Source organism: Triticum urartu, unplaced genomic scaffold (assembly GCF_003073215.2).
Source record: "Triticum urartu cultivar G1812 unplaced genomic scaffold, Tu2.1 TuUngrouped_contig_3611, whole genome shotgun sequence".
Classification (NCBI taxonomy): Eukaryota; Viridiplantae; Streptophyta; class Magnoliopsida; order Poales; family Poaceae; genus Triticum; species Triticum urartu.
This window is the reverse complement of record NW_024114155.1, coordinates 11,928-25,212: the sequence shown is the minus strand read 5'-3', so window position 1 is coordinate 25,212 and position 13,285 is coordinate 11,928. Positions and strand designations below refer to the sequence as shown.

At 49.2% G+C, this 13,285-nt stretch overlaps 1 protein-coding gene across 1 annotated transcript; it reads right to left on the bottom strand.

Moving 5' to 3' along the window:
• Positions 1–6,770: 6,770 nt before the first annotated feature.
• Positions 6,771–7,722, bottom strand: LOC125527340 (probable ascorbate-specific transmembrane electron transporter 2). The gene has a single exon (XM_048691864.1). It carries the CDS (start codon positions 7,611–7,613, stop codon positions 6,906–6,908), a length of 708 nt encoding a protein of 235 aa, XP_048547821.1. The 5' UTR covers positions 7,614–7,722; the 3' UTR covers positions 6,771–6,905.
• Positions 7,723–13,285: the final 5,563 nt, after the last annotated feature.

Genomic DNA, 13,285 nt, shown 5'->3' with positions numbered 1-13,285 from the left:
GGGCACCCTCTTTCATACACCGATGCCGTCGACCAGCCCCGTCCTCGCAACGCCAACTCGATAGCCGACGACATCCAAGATGACAACTATGATGGTGATTCTGAGGATCCTGATGCAGTTAATGATAACAATGATCGTGATCATCGTCGACTACGCAATAATCAACAAGGTATGGGACGACACCAGCATCCTCAGGTACGTGGCCATGACGATTCTTTGGGTAGAATTAAATTTGTCATGCCTCCTTTTGATGGGAAATATGATCCAGATGTTTATCTTGACTGGGAATTACTAGTTGATCAAAAATTTGCTTGCCATGATTTTCCTGATGATAAAAGAGTTAGGGCTGCAACTAGTGAGTTTAGTGATTTTGCTTCTGTTTGGTGGAGAGCACATTGTCGTAAACATCCTAATAATATTCCTGCCACTTGGGAAGCTTTGAAATTAGTAATGCGTCACCGTTTTGTTCCTGGATATTATGAACGTGACTTGCTAAATAAACTACAACGCTTGAACCAAGGATCTAAATCTGTGGAAGACTATTATCAAGAATTGCAAATGGGCATGTTACGTTGTGGTTTAGTTGAGACTGAGGAAGCCGCTATAGGTTCTTGGGTGGATTGAATAGAGAAATTTATGACATACTTGCTTATAAAGATTATCATTCAATGACCCGTTTATTCCATCTTGCTATACATGCTGAACATGAAGTGCAGGGTCGTTCCAGACTGCGTCCTAATTTTTCTGCAGGTCGTACTTCCACATGGGCGTCGCGCACTCCTGCTGCCCCGTCCACTCGCACCTCTACAACAGCACCTGCAACCTCTCGACTGGGGCCTTCTTCATCAACTTCAGCATCACACACTTCGGCACCACTGAAAAGTACTACACAAATTCCAACAAAAAGTTCATCCTCATCGCCCGCTTCCTCCAAAAGAACAAAGGATATCCAATGCCACACTTGCAAGGGATTTGGCCATGTCATGAAGGAGTGTCCTAATAAGCGTGTATTGATCATTCGTGAAGACGGCGAGTACGACTCTACTAGTGATTTTGATGAAGACACATATGCCTTGCTTGCTACACATGAAGACGATGACACATGACCGGAGCAAGAGGAAGAACATGTGACCGCTGACGACGCCGATAAGTACATGAGTCTTATATCACATCGTGTACTTAGTGCTCAGATTGTCAAAGCAAAGAAGGATCAACGTCACAACCTCTTCCACATCAAAGGAGTCGTCAAGGAGCGTTCCGTTCGCATAATCATTGATGGAGGGAGTTGTAACAATTTAGCAAGCATTGACATGGTGGAGAAGCTCTCCCTACCTTCGCGACAACATCCACAACCATACTACATTCAATGGTTTAATGATGGTGGAAAGGTAAAGGTAACACGCATGGTGAGAGTTCCTTTTTCTTTAGGTTCATACCATGACACTATTGATTGCGATATTGTGCCTATGCAAGCTTGTTCTATGTTACTAGGAAGGCCATGGCAATATGATAAACAATGTTTACATGATGGTAGAACTAATCAGTACACTCTCACACATAAAGGAAAGAAAATCATTCTACACCCTATGTCTCCTGAGAAAATTTTAAAAGATGATCTTGCTAGGGCTAGTAGAAACACAAATATTGAGCGTACTCAATCTGAAAATCAGAAAGTTGTTGATGAGTTAGAACAATTTAATAAGCTGCACAAATCTGATCCTAGCACATCTAAAGAAATTAAATTGAAAGGTGTATCTTTCTTAGCTACACGTGCTGAAATTTTTGAGTTAGATGCTCATACTGATGAATGTTATGCTCTTATTTGCAAAGAAGTTTTGTTTTCATTTGAGGATATGCCTTCTTCTTTGCCTCCTGTTGTCGCTAACCTTTTACAGGAGTATCATGATGTTTTTCCAAAGGAAGTACCACCGGGGCTGCCACCTATGAGAGGAATTGAACATCAAATTGACTTGATCCCTGGCGCCTCATTACCCAACCGTGCGCCGTACCGGACTAATCCAGAGGAGACTAAGGAGATTCAGCGACAAGTTCACGAACTACTTGAAAAAGGTTACATTCGTGAATCCCTTAGTCCATGTGCTGTACCAATTTTACTTGTTCCTAAAAAAGACGGTACTTCACGTATGTGTGTTGATTGTAGAGCCATCAATAATATTACAATTCGATATCGTCATCCTATTCCTAGATTAGATGACATGCTTGATGAACTCAGTGGCTCAGTTGTGTTTTCTAAAGTGGACTTGCGTAGTGGCTACCATCAAATTCGTATGAAACTAGGTGATGAATGGAAAACTACTTTCAAAACTAAATTTGGTTTATATGAGTGGTTAGTTATGCCTTTTGGATTGACTAATGCACCTAGTACTTTCATGAGACTAATGAATGAAGTTTTGCGAGCTTTTATTGGACGATTTGTGGTAGTATATTTCGATGATATTTTGATTTATAGCAAGTCACTAGAGGAACACTTAGACCATTTGCGTGCTGTTTTTTCTGCTCTGCGTGCTGCACGTTTATTTGGTAATATCGAGAAGTGCACTTTTTGCACGGATCGGGTCGCTTTTCTTGGCTATGTTGTGACAGCGCAGGGAATTGAAGTTGATAAAGCCAAGGTTGAAGCGATCCAGAGTTGGCCGACCCATAACTCGGTCACACAGGTACGAAGTTTTCTCGGACTTGCTGGGTTCTACCGGCGGTTCGTGAAGGATTTTAGCACCATCGCAGCACCGCTCAATGAACTCACAAAGAAAAATGTGCCATTTGTTTGGAGCGACGCACAAGAGGAAGCCTTCACTATTCTTAAAGATAAGCTTACACACACCCCTTCGCTGCAATTACCTGATTTCAATAAGATGTTTGAATTAGAATGTGATGCTAGCGGCATTGGTTTAGGTGGTGTTCTATTGCAAGAAGGAAAACCAGTAGCATACTTTAGTGAAAAACTCAGTGGGCCTAGTCTGAATTATTCAACATATGATAAAGAACTTTATGCACTAGTTCGGACTTTGGAGACATGGCAACATTATTTATGGCCTAAGGAGTTTGTTATACATTCTGATCATGAATCACTCAAGCATATTAGAAGTCAAAGCAAACTGAACCGTAGACATGCAAAATGGGTTGAATTTATTGAATCTTTTCCTTATGTTATTAAGCACAAGAAAGGGAAGGAGAATGTTATTGCCGATGCATTGTCTAGACGCTATACCATGTTATCACAACTTGACTTCAAAATTTTTGGACTTGAAACTATAAAAGAGCAATACGCTAATGATGTCGATTTTAAAGATATATTGCTCAATTGCAGAGAGGGTAGAACTTGGAACAAGTTCGTCATTAATGACGGATTTGTTTTTCGCGCTAACAAGCTATGCATCCCAGATAGCTCTATTCGTCTTTTGCTGTTACAGGAGGCGCATGGAGGAGGACTTATGGGACATTTTGGCGTCAAGAAGACAGAAGACATCCTTGCTAGTCATTTCTTCTGGCCAAAAATGAGAAGGGATGTGGAGAGATATGTTGCACGCTGCACGACATGCCAAAAAGCTAAGTCACGATTGAACCCACATGGTTTATATATGCCTCTTCCTGTTCCTAGCACTCCTTGGGAAGATATATCTATGGACTTTGTATTAGGACTGCCTAGAACACGACGGGGGAGAGATAGTATATTTGTTGTTGTCGATAGATTCTCTAAGATGGCACATTTTATACCTTGTCATAAAAGTGACGATGCTACTCACATTGCTGATTTGTTCTTTCGCGAAGTAGTTCGTTTACATGGTGTGCCAAATACAATTGTTTCTGATCGTGACACAAAATTCCTTAGCCACTTTTGGAGGGTGTTGTGGACAAAATTGGGGACTAAGCTTTTATTTAGTACTACATGTCATCCTCAAACTGATGGTCAAACTGAAGTGGTTAATCGTACATTGTCTACTATGCTTAGGGCTGTTTTGAAGAAGAACTTAAAAATGTGGGAAGAGTGTCTACCACATGTAGAGTTTGCTTATAATCGTCCCGTTCATTCCACCACAAAATTATGCCCTTTTGAGATTGTTTATGGATTTATACCTCCTGCACCAATTGATTTATTACCTATTCCATCTTCGGAGAAGGTAAACCTTGATGCTAAAGAACGTGCTGAATTAGTATTAAAAATGCATGAGATGACTAAGAAAAATATTGAACGCATGAATGCCAAATATAAACTTGCTGGTAGTCAGGGAAGGAAAAGTGTTGTTTTTGAACCAGGTGATTTAGTATGGTTGCATTTGCGAAAAGACCGTTTCCCTGATTTACGAAAGTCAAAATTAATGCCTCGTGCGGATGGACCTTTTAAAGTGCTTGAAAAAATTAACGAGAATGCATATAAGCTTGATTTACCTGCAGAATTTCGGGTTAGTCCCACATTTAATGTTGCTGATTTAAAGCATTATTTGGGTGATGACGACGAGGTACCGTCGAGGACGACTTCGATTCAAGAAGGGGGGGATGATGAGGACATCTCTTCTATTGTTACACCCGCCACAACTCCTACATCAGTTATTCCACTTGGTCCTATTACTAGAGCGCGGGCGAGACAAATTAATGGCCAGGTACTATCGCTTCTTCGTACATATGATTTAACTAATAAGAATATAATATTACACTCATGTTTGGATTTGCTTGTACTTGAGAATAAAGGAAATATTAAAGATGAAGACAATATGGGTTCAGATCAAATGGAGCAACGCTCTTGCATGCATGTCACACGTCCTATCCACCAAGCATGTCACGTACGCATGCATGAAGTGCACCAGGACAAGAGACTTGGATTAATGGCCCAACATTACCACGTGGGTGGGCCCTAGAGCTTTCGGCCAGGCCGCCAGGCGCTTGCCGCAAAGTCTATGAAGACCAGCCACGTACGGCCTCGAGCAGTCCGATTTGTGGACAACAGATACCGCCTTCGCCAGAAGCAGCAGTTAATAAATAGCTATTATAGTTTAGGGTTTAGACTCGGGTTTTATTGTATTGTCTAGCCATCGCTACAATTCACATCTACGAGACGTGTAGGACTACCGCCTTGTCAGATCCACAGTGGAACCCCAACTTTCCATCTAGTTCGTGTGCTCAGTTTATTATCCGCAATTTCAGTTGCAATTCACCTTTGTTCTTGCCGGTTCTTCGGTTGCTTGCAGGAATTTGAACCTCGTTGTTCAGGTTGATCGTGCCTACGGCAAGGTCAATAACCATCGGAGATTGGTCTAGCGATTGTCGAGGCGTATCGTCGGGTACGGTATAGCCGGATCGTCAAGGTCAAAATCCACCAAATCGATAATTATCCCCACTCTCATCGAAAGATCGGGCCACCGTCACATCACTTGCAGAAGGCAGGTAATCCAGCATATAGTAATGAAGCTGTCACCTGCCTCTCTAGTCAGAAATCAAATGGAAGCCAAGGTTCCTCGTGTTGATCTAAAAATAGATGGAATGAAACACCTAGGGGTCTGGGGATTACATCAACTCATATCATGAAAGAAATTATCTGTATCCTCCAAAAAAAGGGAACACTCCCGTGCAGCTCCTCTAGCTACACCGGGTCGACGAACTCCGGCTGCTGCCGGTTCACTCCTCTCCTTCCTCCTCCCTCGCCGCCGCCAAAGGGTGTGGCCAGGTGAAGCCTGGTTGGCGGAGGCGGCAAGTGCCGGCGTCTTCGACTAGGAAGTGGCGCAAGCCAGACGTCATGGCGTGTTGGTTCTCTGGCGCGCGGTGGAAGGTGCGGTGATGGGCCGCAGGCGGTGGCGATGGATCCAGGGATGGCATGCCCGAATCCTCTCCCCACAGGCGAAGGCTCCTCTTGTTAGGTCGGGTTGGATGGGTTCGGGCCATGTGCCCGGATTTGTTTCACCTGACACGTCTGTTCCTTTTCTGTTGGTGGACATCTCTGATGAGCGCTTCTGCCTCCTGCTCTCCTGGTTCAAGGAACTATCACGGAGGAGAAATTCTTTGCCCGGATCTGCCGGCACAAATTGTGTGACGACGTCTACGGACACCGCTAACCTCCTTGTAGGGCATCGTCATGGTGATGGTCCCATCGAGCTCTGAGGGAAACCTCAAGTTTGGCTTGCCGGACTAGACAGTGATAGCATGTGGCTTCGTCTACCTCTTTGGAGACACTATTTTGGAGCTCATATCTGCCGGAGAGATCGCGAAGGCGTAGCGGCTTTGGATCACCGCATAGACTCGCCGAGAAGGGTCATTTGCTCCAAGGGAAACTTGGATCTGATTCTCCCGGGTCGGATGATGGTAGCGTCTGGCGTCACACCCCCTCTCGGGGGGCATCCTTCTTGTTGCAAGTGTTGGCTGGAGGGGTCCAGAGGTGGAGCGGCGTCGTACGTACCGTGTCGACACCAGTGGGTCTCGTCAGAATGGTACAATGGAGTCTCGGGGCGAATGCGTCTTGATGGACGAGTGCAAGGCGGTGGTGTTGTTTGGCACTGTGGCGGTGTCGACAGTTGACCGGCCTGGCGAGGATGATGCGGATCTTTTCTTAAAGATGGGTCAGCGGTACAATGGTGGTGTTGGAAGCGTGTGTAGGCGGTGTACGCTTTGGCTCTGCTGCACCGGGTATTTACTCTTGATACACCGTGCGGGCGGATCGACGGTGACCTCGGCTCTAAATAGTGAGGCGTAAGGGCACGAGGCTGGGGCTTGCTCCCTTTTTCAAAAAAAAAATCTGTATGCTCCAAATATGCATCTCTATGTGAAAACACAACACATATTGACTGTTTTATTTAAAGTTTGTACAGGAGCACCAACACGTATACGTAGGATCGATCGATAAGCAGGTGCATAGCATAGCGTTGTGATAATCACAAATAAGCTCGATCGATGGATGATCACATGGCGGTGTATCTGGTGGAGTCGGCGTTGACGGTGGCGATCACGACGGCGATGCCGAGGAGGAGCACGATGACGGCGGTGAAGTTGACGAGCAGCGCCTCGGCGCCGTACTTGCCGACGAGGCGCGCGGACTGCAGGAAGGTGAGCTTCTCGAGGAAGCCGAGCTGCGCGTTGCCCACGGCGAGCGCGAAGACGAGGAGCCCCAGCACGGCGTGCCACGGCACCGCGGACCGCCTGGTCTCCGGCGCGGCGCCAGGGAAGAAGAAGGCGAGGAAGCCGGCGAGCCACTGGAGCGCGTAGAGCGTGATGGTGGCGATGCCGACCCAGGCGTGCAGCGAGTAGAGGTTGGGGATGGCGGCCTCGGCGTGGAACTTGAAGACCGCGTAGACGCCGACGAAGCCGACGGCGAGCCCCGCGGCGTGCAGCGCCAGGTGCGCCTTCTTCCTGGCGTCCCGGCTGACGGAGGCCGGGAAGGTGCGGTAGGCGAGGATGGCCTCCCCGGCGATGACGACGAGGCCGATGAGCATGAGCGGCGGGTGGACGTTGAAGATGCGCTGCTTGTCGCTGGAGCGGAAGGCAAGGCCGCCGCGGAATCCGATGCACCAGAACAGCACCAGCGCCGTGGCCGCCACCGCCAGCACGTGCACCACCAGCGTCCGCAGGCCGGCCGCCCTGCTGGCCGGCGGTGTTGTCCCCGCCTTCATGGTTCTTGCCTGGCTAGGTGCTGATCTCGTTGCTCGGAGGACTGACAGTTCGTTGCTCCGTAACAGAATGGCACTGAAACGGCGGGCAGAGGGGCATGTAGATGTAGTAGAGCAAGGTTGGATCCATGGCCAACTAGCGGTTACATTTATATGGACGTGGTTGCTCTCGCCGCCGCAGCCACGCACGGGCACGAGGCCATTCCACACGGATCCGATCGATCTTTTCTAGCTGGACTGCTTTGTTTTCTCTTGATTTTTCGGCATGTGTCACGGTCATTCGCCCGGGTAAGGCAGTCGGGCAATTACTGATGGAACGATTGATTTAGCCTAATCACAGTCGCGTCAAGTCGTCTTGCCAACATCATATTGATGGTGTTCCAGAGAAAAAGATCATCATAATCATGCATGGTACACTGCACTGAGCGTGTGCTATACGCTCACCACCATATTCCTGCATGGTACACTGCACCGAGCGTGTGCTACACGCTCTAATTAAGCTCGGGCATGAATGTATTCTTTTTGTTATTTTTGTGTTTTTGTACAGCCATGCCATGATGAATACTAGATCGGCTGTTTCCTCAGGACAAAAAAGCTCAGTCAAGCTAGATAGAAGGTTCCGTAGGTTGATCCGGCGAAGTAGACAGTTGTCTGTATGTGACCGGCAGGTTGATTCATCGATCGAGTCAGAGATATCTCCATCTCCAGACGATTGCACTTGATCAAGATCGATGTGGAAGCTAGATGCATCCACGCCTGTATACCTCCATCCTTCGAGCGGACCGTGACCATTTCCGAATTTCCTCGACTCGCCCTGGCGGGCAGGCAATCCACGATAGCAATGGGAAGCAGGCCGGCCATGGGTGCGTTGGCTGTTTGCCCTGGCCATTGTACGTCGTCCATGCGCCAAGTTGATTTTCTTCTTCTTTTGCCACTAGTCAATAATGGGCTTTCGATCAATATATACAGGCACATTATATAATTCCTACATGAAAATTCATTTGCGAAAGACCTCCATTCAAACATGAGAAAAGCTTCTCAAGGCCTCATACTCCTCACCGCCCAAGCATGGGAAAAACATTAGGTGCTATTGTTGCCGGGAGAAGGGCCATCTTGCGGAGATCTACAGAAAAGAGCCGGTTAGTGCTGCTGGTGATGAAGCTATGTACCTAGGGTAGGGGCATGGACCTGTCTAAACTGACCTACCCAAGGACATCTCCAGAAGAAATCATCTTTCAATCGACTTAGAGGTGTTCCACTCGACAGACTCAAAGATAGTCGACCAAGAAGCAACCACTCGACCAAGACCAAGCCACACGACAGTCGGGAGACCTAAAGGCACTCCGCATGCTAACGGTCGGTTATTAAGTAGCTTTTATGGTCATCATAGCACTTTATTACTAACCAGTAACGCCCTGTCTTAATATATATTGAACCCTTTGTAACATGGGCTGGCTGGGGTCCTGGCGCACTCTATATAAGCCACCCCCTCCTCCGATACAAGGGTTCGCACCCCTGTAACTCATACACGCATAATCCAGTCGACCGCCTCCGGGCTCCGAGACGTAGGGCTATTACTTCCTCCGAGAAGGGCCTGAACTCGTAAACCTTGCGTGCTTACAACTTCTCCATAGCTAAGATCTTGCCTCTCCATACTTACCCCCCTACATCATTGTCAGACTTAGAACCACGACAGTTGGCGCCCACCGTGGGGCAGGTGTTTTAGCGTTTTGTTGGAGGAGTTGCGATCCTTTCCGACCCAAATCATCATGGTTTTCGGCGGAGCTTTGGTGGAGGGCTGCGAGATTCGTCTCGGCGTGCTCACGTTCATCGCCGACGACTCCGCTTGGCTTCAGGAGGCTCCGCTCGACGTGGACGCACTCCCTGTCCGCGGGGCAACGCACTTTAGCGCGTGCGTCCGCGGCGTTCTCCTGCGGCAACCGTCGACCCCCTACCGGTCGGCTCATGTGTTGTCCTCTCTCCCTGTTTCCCGCCGGCGCAAGCGCTCCGGTCGGTCGAGACTTCAGCGGTGGGTGAGACACGCGGTGGCACGCCAGTCGGCCACCCCTCAAGTCGCGGCGATCGAGCCCGACGAATCCCTCTACGGCCTGTTCGACCTGTCGACTGGCTCCGCAGAGACCGCATCCGAGTGCGACAACAGCGATCCGGCGGCGGAGGTTCTGATGGTCGATGGACCACCCAGTCCTCCCGGTTTTCCCCGCACCGACGAAGGCGCGGGTGGAGGCGACCCGTCGCGTCCCCATGAGGAGTATCTTCCCGAGCCTCTCACGTCGCTGCAGAGGGAAGAACTTCGCCGCCGGAACATGGATGCACTGCACACTCCTATCGTTGGAGAAACCCCCGAGGCTCGTGCCTTGGAAGACGCGCGCCTGGCAAAGTTGGCCGAGCGCACTCGACTGGAGAACCTCCAGCGAGCACTCGACAAGCGTGCGCAACAACGGGTTCCCGAATCCAGTTGACGTCAGCTCTTTCCGCCCCCGTAGGTATATCGAACTCCGATTCAGAATTTAGCAGCTGCGGCCCGTATAGCGGAGTCGATTCAGCCTTCCCAATCGGAGGCTGGCAGAGGCTTGCTGCAGGTCAGAGCGTTACTCCGGACAGCAGGAGACCAGAATTCTTCTGTTTCTCAGTCGCGGAATAGGATTCACAGCAGATCCGTTGCCACGGACACAGTCCAGTCGGCTCACAGCCCGAGATCGCCCCCGAGGCGTGAGGGACGTGGAGACCGGTGTGACCAGTATGGGAACCATGAGCAGTATGATCACCGAGTCGATCATGACGGTCGACGTCGAGTGCCCACGCCTCCCCCGAGGAGCGGGTCGTATGTGCCTCGCCAGCAGGATGACAGGCGCCCTCATAGTGGTGGGCGAAGGATTCCAGTCGACCCCAGAGGGCCAGGCTTTGATGCGAGGTCCATTCTCGTCCAAGGTTTGGTCGACAGGAACGGGGCTCACCGAGAAGGTCACGACAGAGATGCACCTACCAGCAGCAGAGTACATGTTTCGGGGCCAGAGTGCTTTAGTAGAGCCATCAGGGCTGCTGTGATTCCTCCCAACTTCAGGTTGGCGACTGGAGTCAGTAAGTTCACTAGCGAGTCCAAGCCCGATACTTGGCTTGAGGACTACCGAGTGGCCGTCCAGATTGGCGGCGGCAATGATGAAGTGGCCATGAAGCACCTGCCTCTCATGTTGGAGGGCTCGGCCAGAGCGTGGCTGAACCAGTTAGCGCCTAGCAGCATTTACACTTGGGAAGATCTCTCCCGAGTGTTCGTCACCACATTTGAAGGCACATACAAGCGACCAGCAGGGCTGACAGAACTGCGGTCTTGCGTGCAGAAGCCGAATGAAACTTTGAGGGATTACATCCAGAGGTGGATCATGTTACATCACTCGGTGGAGAATGTGCCTGACCACCAAGCAGTTTGTGCCTTCAAGGAAGGAGTCAAGTACAAAGAACTGAATTTGAAATTCGGTCGAACCGGAGATATGTCCCTGAATCGTATGATGGAGATTGCCACCAAGTACGCTAATGGTGAAGATGAGGATCGACTCAGGAGTGGCAAGCTCAAGTCAGTCACCCAAGAAATCGGAGGAAATTCCAATCGGAAACAGAAGCGGAAAGCCGAGCCAGCGGCTCCCGGGGAAGCCTTGGCTTTAACCCAAGGAAAGTTTAAAGGGAAACCTAAAGGACCTTGGAACCCCAAAAAGGTTAAAGACCAGGACGGAAATGATGTGTTGGACTTACCATGTCTCATCCACACAAAGAAAGATGAAGACGGTAATTTCATTTACCCGAAACATACCACTCGACAGTGTCGACTCTTGATCCAGCAGTTCCAGGGCAAGCAGCCCAAAGGTAAGGAAAAGGAGTCAGACAAGGTCAAGGAAAAAGAAGACAGTGACGACTGATACCCTCAGGTCAATTCCACTCTGATGATTTTTGCCGATGTTGAAAGCAAAAGTCGACTGAAAGTTATTAACCGAGAGGTGAATATGGTCGCTCTGGCGACACCTAGTTACCTGAAATGGTCTCAGACGGCCATAACATTCGACCAGTCCGACCACCCAATGCACATCGCCACCCCTGGGAGGCAAGCTTTGGTGATCGACCCAGTTGTTGAAGGCACTCGACTGACCAAAGTCCTGATGGATGGTGACAGTGGTTTGAACATATTGTATGATGAGATGTTGAAAGGGATGGGCATTCCGATGTCCAGACTCTGTGCTAGCAACATGAGTTTCCATGGAGTCATTCCTGGGAAGAAGGCTGAATCACTCGGCCAGATTGCTCTTGATGTGGTTTTCGGTGATTCCAAAAATTACCGCAAAGAAAAGTTGACATTCGAAGTTGTAGACTTCCAGAGTGCCTACCACGCTATTTTGGGGAGGCCGGCTTATGCACGCTTCATGGCCCGACCATGTTAAGTGTACCTCAAATTGAAGATGCCTGGCCCCAAAGGTGTGATCGCTATTACGGGCAATCGGAAGAAAGCGGAAGAATGTTTTCAGAAAGGTTCGAAGACCGCTGATGCTCAAATGGCAGTGGTGGAGTTGCAGGAATACGAGAAGACTTCAGACCCGAGTGATTTGTTGCGAGCCAAGAAGCCCGCTACAGAGTCAGCTTTTCAGTCGACTGGCGATACGAAGACAGCTCACATCCACCCGACCGACCCCAGCGCTGCTCCAACTCATATCTCGACAACACTCGACTCCAAATAGGAAGAAGCGCTCATCCAGTTCCTCTGTGAGAACTGGGACATTTTCGCATGGAAGCCCTCTGACATGCTGGGTGTTCCCAGGGAGCTGGCTGAGCACCGCCTAAGAGTCGACTCAAAAGTAAAACCTATCAAGGAACATCTCCGACGGTCCGCCGTCCAGAAGAGAAAGGCCATTGGCGAAGATGTGGCTCGGCTCTTAGCGGCGGAGTTCATCCGAGAAATCTACCACTCCGAGTGGCTCGCCAATGTTGTCATGGTCCCCAAGAAGGACAAGTCACTTCGCATGGGCATTGACTTTAAACATATCAATCGGGCCTGCCCGAAAGATCATTTTCCTCTCCCCCGCATCGACCAGATAGTCGACTCGACTGCGGGATGTGAGCGACTGTCTTTTTTAGACGCCTATTTCGGGTACCATCAGATCCGTCTGTATGGGCCTGACGAGATCAAAACAGCTTTCATCACTCCATTCGGGTGCTTCTGTTATGTTACCATGCCATTCGGCCTCAAGAATGCCGGAGCCACATTCATGAGGATGATTCAGGAGTGTTTGCTCACCCAAATCAGTCAGAATGTGGAGGCGTACATGGATGATATTGTGGTCAAGTCAAGGAAGGGTTCCGACCTGCTGACTGACCTTGCTGAAACCTTTGCCAACCTCAGAAGGTTTGATATCAAGCTTAATTCATCAAAATGCACATTCGGGGTTCCTGGTGGAAAGTTACTCGGTTTTCTCGTTTCCGAACGGGGAATCGACGCCAATCCAGAAAAAGTCGGTACTATACTCCGAATGAAAAGTCCTGTGCGAGTGCACGATGTTCAGAAGCTTACTGGTTGCTTGGCCGCCCCAAGTCGATTCATATCTCGTCTCGGTGAAAAAGCATTGCCTCTTTACCGATTGATGAAGAAGTTTGACAAGTTCGAGTGGACTCCTGAA

What these genes read in the sequence shown, in the direction of transcription:
- LOC125527340 (XM_048691864.1), bottom strand. Translation starts at nt 7,613, where the DNA reads ATGAAGGCGGGGACAACACCGCCGGCCAGCAGGGCGGCCGGCCTGCGG.